General features: G+C 48.4%; 2 protein-coding genes across 5 annotated transcripts in view; both read right to left on the reverse strand.

The window, feature by feature from the left end:
- Positions 1-2,102, reverse strand: part of RIPK1 (receptor interacting serine/threonine kinase 1) — a 39,372-nt gene extending 37,270 nt beyond the window's left edge. Inside the window, exon 1 of the mRNA XM_024738443.1 lies at positions 26-2,102. The gene's annotated coding sequence lies outside the window, so the exon portion shown is untranslated. The remainder of the gene's footprint in view (positions 1-25) is intronic.
- Positions 2,103-6,652: 4,550 nt separating this feature from the next.
- NQO2 (N-ribosyldihydronicotinamide:quinone dehydrogenase 2) overlaps positions 6,653-10,734 on the reverse strand; it is a 15,058-nt gene continuing 10,976 nt past the window's right edge. For 3 of the 4 annotated variants that reach the window (XM_024738786.1, XM_024738802.1, XM_024738793.1), the window contains 3 exons: positions 9,438-9,551; positions 8,448-8,549; positions 6,653-6,885 (listed from right to left, as the gene is read on the reverse strand). In XM_024738786.1, coding sequence (XP_024594554.1) covers positions 6,709-6,885; positions 8,448-8,549; positions 9,438-9,551 — 393 coding nt within the window. In that variant the 3' untranslated portion in view covers positions 6,653-6,708. The remainder of the gene's footprint in view (positions 6,886-8,447; positions 8,550-9,437; positions 9,552-10,734) is intronic. The other variant, XM_024738809.1, reaches the window with a different exon arrangement.

Below are 10,734 nucleotides of genomic sequence, written 5' to 3' on the forward strand. Positions count from 1 at the left end.
CGCCGGGGCGGAACAGTCAGCTCACCGCGCCCGGCTCCGCGGGCCTGCCGTCCGCCGCGTGCAGCCCAGCGGGTCAGCGCGCTCCGGCTCCTCTCCGGGTGGGTCGCCGGGCCCCGCGCTCCGGGAGGCCGGTCCGGTGTCCACGTCGCCTGCGGGCCGACTGAAGGAGCTTGGCTGGCGGAAGGCGTGGACTGCTCGCTCCGCCTCCGCGCCCGCTCCTGCCCCGGAGGAGGACGACGAGAGTGCCCGCCCCGCGCCCGGCGGGGCCTCCTGGCCGCTTTTTAAATCCCAGAAGATCGCGGCTTTGCTGTGTTTCAGAGCGGGATTGGGAGGCCAAGAGAAGAGAGTTAGTACGCCGAGTCATAGAAACCACTCACGGAAACCTCCCAGGCGGGACAGGCAGCTCGGGAGGCACTGGGTTGCTTACCCAGGGGATTGTGAGCCCTGCGGGTCAGCAGCGCTGAAACCTTAGGCAGGTAGCTACCAGTCTCTCATCTCCTTCACCTGTAACGTGGGGATAATCAGCTCTGTCGGGCTGTGGAGGAAGAAACTGGGTACTTATTTTGCAGCCCTATACAAAGGTGACTGGGAAGTCTCAAGCCAAATGGGAAATGTTTGCTGTAGTGTTAGGTTAAAAAGCTAATTATATTCACAGCGTGATTATATACTGTAAAAAGATACATACATCAAGAGAGTGAGATGCCACAAGATAAAAATATTTGCAAAAGGCATATCTGATAAAAGTTACCCAAAATATACTAAAAGTGCAAGAAAAGGAAAAACGCAGTTGAAAATGGGCAAAAGATCTCAACAGACACCTCACCATACAGACTGCAAATAAGTATATGAAAAGATGCTCAGTATTACAGGGTATTAGGAAATTGTAAATTTGAAAAACCAATGAACTACCTACTGTTGATCTAAAATAAATTGACAGCCAACTATTTCTCCAGCAAAAACAGGTTTATTATAAAAAGAATTGCAATTTGGGGGAACCATGGGAACCTGCATGCAAGTCCCCAGCAAAAATGGAAAGGAGGACACTTTTATGTGGGGAAAGGAAGTTGGGAGGGATGTAGTCAAAAAAAAAAAAAAAAAACCAACAGTCCATTGCTTTTCATTGGCTGAGTTGTTGCCAGGAGAGAAAAGGTCTCTGCTATTTTTGCAGGGTGTGAGACTTCCCCCTCCCCCTTTATGACCTCCTGACTCTCTCTTTCATTGAGGTTTCTGTTCTTTTTTGTTTGTGTTTTTTACATTTCCCCCTTTTGATCAAAATCTTTCTCTGAAAGCATCTGATCAAGCATGAGGGGTTTTTTTGGTGTCAGTGGCTTTTTGTACCTCAGTGCCAGGGAGGACCTTTCCTGGGTACAGTCTCACATCAGAGGGAAAATGCAGATTTCAAACCTACTGAGATTACATTTGAGTATTGAAGAGGAGCAGAGAGAACTGTGAGGCACTTTTCATCTAAAGTTCATATGTTACCAAGATCATAGACACTGGAGATCATCTGAGCATGTCATCATCAAAGGTTTGGTGACAAACTCCAACAGGCCTGGAATGGATATTTTGGGAAAGATGTCTCATCAGATGTCATCTGCTTCAATTCTGGGAAATCTTGACTTTCAGGTCACCAGGTGATGTGCAGGTCTAGTCAGGGTTTGGCACTTTCTTTAAGTGTGTCATGTGAATGCAAGAGTCAGTTCCTTGTAGTTTGGTGGCACAAGGGTTGGTTTAGCAGTACTTGATAGGGGCCTTGCCAGCAAGGTTGAAGAGAGTTTTTCTGGAGGTAATTACTCCAGTAGATGAAATCTCCAGGTTGCAAGGTATGATTCTTAAGGTCTTCATTTTCTGAGAGACGCTTAAAAGATTGCTCTACCAAAATACAGTTATTCTTAATTGAAATAATTAGGCCTTTACAATATTGAAATATCTCTTATCAAGTCTCAGAAGAGACAGGAGTGAAGTGCATTGGGTGTCCTGTGACCATCTCAAAGGGTGAGAGTTTATGCATTTAAAAAGGAATAGGGGGCTTCCCTGGTGGCGCAGTGGTTGAGAGTCCGCCTGCCGATGCAGGGGACGCGGGTTCGTGCTCCGGTCCGGGAGGATCCCACATGCCGCACAGCGGCTGGGCCCGTGAACCATGGCCGCTGAGCCTGCGCATCCGGAGCCTGTGCTCCGCAACGGGAGAGGCCACAACAGTGAGAGGCCCGTGTACCGCAAAAAAAAAAAATTTCTGCTGTGGAAAGAAACTGTTAAGAGAATGAAGAGAGACAACATACTGGGAGAAAATATTTGCAAAGCACATATCTGATAGAGGATTTGTATTCAAATATTCTTTAAAAACTCTTAAAACTCAACAATACAAAAACAAACAAACTATTAAAAATGGGCAAAATATCTGGACAGCTCACCGAAAACAATACACAGGTGGCAAAAAACATGAAAAGGCGTTTAACGTCATTTGTCATCAGGGAATTACACATTAAAGCAACAATGAGTTGTTTACTTATTGTCATCACTACACACCTTTTAGAATGGCTAAAGTCAGAAACAAAACACAAAAATACCAATTGCTGGAGAGGACATGGAAAATAAGTGGCTTTTTCGTTGCTGTTAGGAGTGTAAAATGGCGCAGCCACTGCAAGAAAGCTCGGCAGCTTCTTAAAAAGCTGAGCACAGTCTTACCTGTGATCCATCAATTATACTCCTTATTTACCCGCATGAATTGAAAACTCATGTCCACACAAAAACCTGAACATGGATGTTTATAGCAGCTTTATCCATAACTGCCAAAAACTGAAAGCAAGCAAGATGTCCTTTAATAGATGAAGGATAAACTATGGTTCATACATGCAATATTATTCAGCAATAAGAAGAAATGAGCTATCAAGCCACAGAAACACATGGAAGAAACTTAAATGCATATTTCTCAGTAAAAGAAGCCAGTCTGAAAAGGCTACATGTTGTTTGATTCCAATTCTATGACATTTTGGAAAAGGCAAACTATACATACAAAAAAAGATCAGTGGTTAAAAAAAAAAATCAGTGGTGGTCAGAGGTGTGGGTATGGAAGGGAGGGATGAATAGTTGAAGCACAGGGAATTTTAGCACAGTGAAACTATTCTATGATACTGTAATAGTAGATACATAATATCAGACATTTGTCAAAACCCATAAAACTTTACTATACAAAGAGTGAACTTTATGTGATTTAGAAAAATAATAATTTAGGAGGTCTGGAGATTCCAGGAAAAAATGTAGACTGTGACAAGGGAGTCTAATTATATTACAAAAGTATGAAACAACCACCCCAAGGAGGGTGGGGGTAGGGGGAAGGGACTTCAGCCACTTTGGAGTCCACAGGCTAAAGGCAAAAGGAACTGCACACGGGACGATGCTCTAATTGATAAAGTTGATTCCCACGGTACACACGTTAACAATTCTGACACTGCCATACGTGCTGGACCTGAACAATTGAGTAGTGGATGGTGAAAGCCAGGGTTCTTGTCATTAGAATGGGAATTTACAGATTAGAAAGGGGAGGAGGCCAGAATAATCCACGTGTAAGGGACAGAGTTGATGATGGCAAAACAATGTAGATACAGATGGCTACATATATTTACACATATATGTATATACATGAGTTGGTGGCACACATACATTTCTTTGCTCTGCCAGCTAAGGGAGCCTGAAAGAAATCACACTGTACCATAGCAACCAGCATACCTAGAGACCAGATCTTGTTTCTAAAAGGGTTCCCAATGGCCAAAGTTGGAAGACAATGAGCAAGATAACTTAAAACGTAGCACTGGATTATAACCTAAAGTAGAAAATCATATCCATGAGTGCATATTGATACAGATAAGTGACTGAATGAATAAATGGAGGGGAAACAGATCTACGCAGAATTCCAAATAAATTATGTATGTATTCCAGTCTAAGCGAGTTGGAGTATAACTCCCACTCTTTAAGTGTGGGCTCCACAAAGTGACTTCTTTCCTAATCACACAGCATGGAAAGGGGGAAACAATACAACTGCTTCAGCCAGCTGATCAGATCAAGTTCAACATCAGCCATCATAAACCGTATTGATAGTATGTGTCCTTGATATGATGTGATGAAAATGGCACTTTCCCTCTGTGAGCTTTCTCCCCAAAACCATAACTCCAGACTAATCATGAGAAAAAAAATCAGGCACATTCCATTAGAGGGACAACCGGTATACCTGACCAGTATTCTTCAAAACCAAGAATCTCTGAGAAATCTCACAGGTAAGAGAAGCCTAAGAAGACATGACAAATAAATGTAACATGGTATCATGGATGGGAGGCTGGAACAGAAGAAAAGACATTAGGTAAAAACCAAGGTCATCTGAACTATGGACTTTCGTTAATAATAATGTATCAGTGTTGGTTCATTAATTGTAACAAATGTGTCATGCTAAGATAATAAAGGGGAAACTATCCATACGGTATATGGAAACTAATTTCTTTCAATTTTTCTATAAATCTAAACTGTTCTTTAAAATGGTCTATTAATTTTTAAAATGCTAAAAAAATATCAGTTAGCTGTACTTGTGTGGGTCTATTCCTCTCTCTCTCCCCTCTTCAGTTGATCTTGTGTCTATTCCTTTGCTACACCACATTGTGTTCATTACTGTAGCTTTAGGATAGGTCTTCAAACTGCGCATTGTGGAGCCAAATGTATGCTTTCTCAAAACTGTTTTAACTATTCTAGCTTCTTTGCCTTTCTCTGTACATTTTAGAATCAACTTGTCTGTATTTATCAGAAATTCTCCAGGATTTTGACTGGAACTGTATTAAACGGATGTACAAGGGGATGTATAAGGGGATGTACCAGGGGATGTACAATGAATGGATGGGGAGAATTGACATCTTCACACTACTGATTCTTCCAATCCACGAATATGATGGGTTTCTCTATTTAAAGAGCTATTCTAATTTTTTATCAGCTGTTTGCAGTTTTCAGTACAGAGATGGTGTACATGTTTTGTGAGATTATTTCATTTTTCTATCATAAATGTTGTTTTACTTTTGGTTTCCAACTGTACATTGCTAGTATATAGAAATACAGTCTGCCTTTGCTGGTTGACCTTGTATCTTGTGACCTTGCTAAACTCTCTTATTAGTTCTAGACCATCTTTTCTGTAGATCTTTGAACTTTTCTATGTAGACAATCATATAATCTGCCAACAGTGGCAGTTTTAGTTTTTCCTTTCCAGTACGTGCACTGACTAGTTCTTCCTGTGTGATGTGGGACAGGGGTGGTGGAAGTGGACATCCTTGCCCTAGTCCTTATTTTATCAGAAAAGTTTAACATTAGCTGTAGGTTTTTAGATGCTCTCTATCAGGTTGGGGACATTTCTTCCAACCCAAGTTTGCTGAGAAGGTATTGTTTTTGCTTTTCAAGAATGGCTTTGAAGGTGACCCTGAGAAGGAATCTGAGGAGGACGGCCCCAAAAAGGGTCTGAGGAGGATGGAAGAAAGAGAATCTGAGGACTGTTCTGAAAAAGTCGGAAGAAAGTGGCGTCAAAAAGGAGTCAGAAAGAAATGACCCTGAGAGATCAGATGCTGATTCGAGGATAACAGCTCTGAGTGAGGGAAGGTTCAGATGAAAGGAAGAAGATGCACACGAAATACTATCTGGTGGCGACTTCCCTGGGGGCACAGTGGACACGACTCCGTGCTCCCAAAGCAGGGAGCCCAGGTTCAGTCCCTGGTCAGGGAACTAGATCCCACACGCCGCAACTAAGAGTTCGCAGGTCACAACTAAGGAGCCTGCAAGCCACAACTAAGACCTGGTGCGACCAAAGATAAATAAGTAAATATAAAAACAAAACAAAAAGAAATACTATCAGGTGATGCATTAGGTGAAAAAGAGAAGAAAGAAGAAAGAAAATGAGGATGGAAAAGGGTCTGAAGATGGTGGGGGGTGGAGGGGCAGGGGAGGGGGAGAGGAAGGTGAAAGGTGTGTGAAGAGGGGCATCCAGCGGGAAGCTGGGACAGTCTGATGGGGGCAGGGCTGGGATACTGAGCAGAAGGGCCCTGACCCCAGGCAGCTGCTCTGTCCTGGGCAGTGACGATGACCGTGACGATGGGGGGAGCGGGTGGGGGGAAGGGATCTAATTCCTCACACCTGCTTTGGGGGAGACACTCCACCTACACGTGCCCCCCGAGTCGTGTTCCCCACGCTCGCACACACTGACAGGATGCCTTCTCACTACTGCTTGGAAACCTCGTTGTCACGGGCACGCGGGGATTGTAAAAATACGTTAAGTGGCTGATCAATTAAAGCTTCACAGTCATGATGCAAGTAAAAAAAAAAAAGATGGAAGAAGCAAGTCCAAACAGAGCACTCAAACACGAGCTGTGAACAGACTCCACTTTTCTATGCAAACAGAAATTCAAAACAAAACCTAACAAATCCAGTTCCAGGCCAGAACTACAGAAAAACACCACTACCCGCAAAGGCTGAAGACAGGGAGATGGAAAACTATTAGAAATGAAAAGAAAGCCTGGGGGAATATGGACATCCGTCAGGAGAGAATCCGGGACAACCAGCGGGCGACGGGAGCCGCGAGTCGGCCTACAGGACCCTGGAGACACAGTCACATCACCCCACACACCTGCTGCTCTGTCGTGCCATCGTTTATTACACACACCAGCACCTCCCGGCGTGGGCCCGAGGTCACTGCCCGAAGTACCAGGGGGGCGAGCAGGGGATGGGCTCCTCGTTCCAGATGGTCTTCAGCCTCTGCGCCCAGGAGGCCACCATCCCCTTTCTTTCTTCTTCTGATGCAAATTCAGGAGCAAAACTGATATGAGGGGCAAGGACTTTAAATCCACAGAAGTGCAGCGTGCCGTGCTATAGCCGCAAAGAAAGGAGAGCGATGAGAAGCCGCCCTGCACACGCCATCCGTTCAGTCACCAAAGGGGACAGAACACTTTCATGCTACCAGTTAATCGAAAACAACGGAACTGCCCCAGAACCTCAGGACACGGCCGCTACCAGGGAGGTGAAGAGTGCTGGGCAGCGGCAAGTTCCAAATTCTACTCTGATAACTGACATTAATCTTTAATCTCTGCTGTTGAGTCAGACACTGAAGTTTAGGTTTTGACTGGTTAGGCAAATTATGGCAAGTCATCCGATGGAATATTCTAGAATGAGGTTATTTTAGCTACCATGTGCCACCATGGAAGGCTGTTCAAGATATGCATTAAATGTGAACAGCAAGAAGAAACGTGAAGCAGTATTTGTGGCACACCGTTTATGTAAAAAGATAAACATGATAAGCCTAATCATTAAAAGTATATATTTAAAAATATATATGGGCTGTAAAGAAATACATCAAATCATTCAAAGTGATTATTTTTAACGGAGAAATTAAGGAATCTATTTTTGTATTTTATAATCTCACTTTTTTCTATGATATGTACTTCTGCAAACTGAAAAAAAGGTGAAGCTTTTTTAAAAGCAAGAATTTAGGCCTGGCTACTGGCGCCTAAGAGGCCCCTCGGCCTCTGCGGAGGAAGCTCGGGCTTCTGCAGCTGAGCGTCACTACCTGGAATGACTACCCCGTCTCCTTTCAGAGATCGTTTTTCTAGAAATATCACTGTCCTCCGTCTGCACTCCTTCCCTAAACCCACACCCTGTCCAGGCCTGCCCCATCAGGTGGGTGGGAGGCCGGGACCCACGCCACCGCCTGCGTTTCTAAAGCTCACGAACCCTCAACTACGTGATCTCTTCCGAGCTCGACACACACCCCTAACAACCTAGATGGGCAGCTTCCATGCACGTCTCTGGGTCTCCCAGGAGTTCCCTACGGCACAGCGGGGCTGGGACAGGGCCCCCAGCTCCCTTCCTCGGCTCTGCCCCTCACCAGGGCACTTCCGCTGACCGCCGTCCTCGCCGACCCCGGGCCCAGGGCGCGGAGGCAGCCCGGCGTCCACCTGGGAGCGCGGCCCGGAGCTGAGTCCCGGGCTCCTGGAGGCGGGGTGGGCTCTGGGGAGGCGCCCAGCCGCTGGCTCCATGGAAACATGCCCACTCACAAGGCTGCCGGTTGCGGGCCGGGGAGCCTTTTGCCAGGGTTCCAGGCGATGCTGCCTCAGGAAGCAGAGCCGGAGTGTGGATGGCTCTGCCCTTCCGAATCGTGACACACACGGGCCACCGTGGGGTTCCTGTGTACCCCAGAGCACACCAGCCAACTAGGTTTGGCCTGGCCTCTAACCAAACGATGGCAGAAGCTATCCTGATAACACGTGTTTTCCTCATTGGCCAGCCTTTCCAGTGCTGCCAAGTAAATCATTAAAGAGGGCAGAGGCTGTCACTTCCTGTACCCAGGGAAGTCAGAACGGTCTGGCCTTCAGGCCTATGTCACACCTCATTTGTACCAGGGGAGGTGCGGGTCAGGGAAGGGTGTGGCGTACCTGGAGGGGCCACAGGAAGTATCGGAAGTCTCCGCTGACTCCAGTTTTACAGTACATGTCGGCCGGGCCGCCCGTGGTTATGGACAGGATGGCCAGTTTACCCTGCGGATGACACAGCACACGCACTGGTGGGACCCCAGAGGACAGGGTAGTAAAGGCCACTGTGACTCCAGCCAGAGGTTTATAATGACCGGGAGGGAAAACCCGAGGCCAGCTCCCCTGCACCCTTCCCTGATGGAAAGACACACATTCCCATCTCCGTCCAGCCCAACTGCAGGTGACACCTACATCAAATGGAGAGAGCAGGGGACAACCAGAGGAACGGACGGGGCGCACACAGAGCTGACAGGCCCCGGGGGTGGTGGAGAGCAGGCTTCAGGGACGCAGGGGAGGAGTGGATGAGGCGGAGGCCAGACCTTGGAGAGGCTGGGAGGGCAAATGGTACCGCCCGCAGTGCCCAGCTCCTGGGACCACTCAGCAAAGGGTGGCATCTTTTCACGGTCCAAGACGGATCTCATGACTCAGTGTTTTCTTTATATGCACTTATTTTCTGAGGATCTCAGAATTTAAAATGTCATTTGTTTTAGCAGGAAATCCATAGCTACCATGTCCTATGCACCTGCCAGGTTCCCCGCAACCTCTTCCCTGGGGGCAAGGCGTTATCCTGTTTTCAAGGTGGTTACGTGACACTCAGAGGTGAACTGGTGCGTGGCCAGTGACGAGCCCGCATCGTGGAGCAGGTGCCCCTCGGCAGCCGTCCCCAGGCCAGCCCAGGCCTCCCTGGCTGAGCACAGAGACAGACGTGGACGCTCTGTGTCCCTCACTGGGAAAAGCCCATGACCTCAGGAGCGACGCTTTCTCGCCCATGTAACCACACGGGGCCTTACACACGGTTGGCGCTCAGTGTTTGGTTAAAAAATGCAAACTAGGAGTGACTTGCTGAGATGCCCCCTCCATCCCCGATGGACGCCGCCCCTCATCCGGCCGTACCTTGAGGAGGCCGTCATCGTAGAATCCCGGGATGTCAAAGGCAAAGCCCTGGCATAGCACCCTGTCCATCCAGCCCTTCAGGACGGCCGGCACGCTGAACCAGTACAGCGGGAACTGCAGGTGGAACAGGCAGGGAGCGCTGGGGTCACTTCCGCGTTCCTCTGCCTGGGGGTTCGGGGGAGCCTCCTCCCCGGGCCCGGGCAGGCAGGTGTCACCAACACGATGGGGAGGCTTCTCCCCCTTCTCTGAGGCGCGCGGTGTGGCGGTGACGGCTGGCGGGACGGGCAGAGCCGACAGCGTCCTGGTCGCTGTCACAGGTGGCTCTGCGTCCCCCGTGACGGTCTCTGACTGCTTGCCCCTGACTGAGTGGGCCGGGAGGTGCTGACCCCCAGCCACGGGGCCAGAGGGAGGATGTGGGAAAGAGTTTGCCCGTTTCCCCACCTGGGGGTGAGACACGTTATCTGGGAGTCGGGCTGGGGTAGGTTATGAGAAGTCTGATCCTCAGATTCCACACACCAGCAACACGGTCTCCCTGGAGTCCACTCCCGTTAGGGTTAGAAGCCCTAACACCATATCCAACAATATCAATGAAAAGAGATAAACACGTACAATAACCTGTTACCAAAGCTAGAAGGAAGCCCGTGTTTCACGTGCTTTCACTATGAATCTAACTCAGGACTTGGCACTGAAATCCCAGCTCCACAACCTACTGCTGTGTGACGTTGGCAAGTTACTTAACCTCTCTGGGCCTCCGTAGCCTGATTTGCAAATCATTCACAGCACTGTGGTGAGGGTTCAATGACACATCACAGTGCTCAGAACAGGGTAAATGCTCAGTGAGTGGTGAGCTATGGTCATAGTAGCAGTGATCGTGGTGAATGACATTTTTATCAGTGTTGAGCAGAAAAAAAATAAACATATATGCAGAGGCTCTGGGCAGAGTATGGGAAAAGGGGTGGGGTGGGGAAAAGACAAGTGAAAACAGGCAGAGTAAATAAAGACTCTCACAGAAGGAACAGGCCTTGGCTGGTATTCACCTTCCAGTTACCGGAAAGGGGGAGGGGGGAAGCCTCGGGCTCCGTGTGCTCAGCCGGGAGCCGCAGCGGAAGGGAGACAGAGCTGCGTGGGGTTCTGCTCGGACCAGGGGCCGGACTGCTGGGCATCGTCACACGGCTGCACGGTACTGCGTGACTACCAGCGTGCCGGCGGGGAGCCACGGGCACTGAGGTGTGAGGAGGATGGAAGCACGGCCGCACTTGGACCACACCCGGAGTCAAGATCGCGGGGAGGGCAGACG

The sequence above is a fragment of the Neophocaena asiaeorientalis genome, unplaced genomic scaffold, assembly GCF_003031525.2.
Source record: "Neophocaena asiaeorientalis asiaeorientalis breed wild unplaced genomic scaffold, Neophocaena_asiaeorientalis_V1.1 scaffold307, whole genome shotgun sequence".
NCBI classification, from domain to species: domain Eukaryota; kingdom Metazoa; phylum Chordata; class Mammalia; order Artiodactyla; family Phocoenidae; genus Neophocaena; species Neophocaena asiaeorientalis.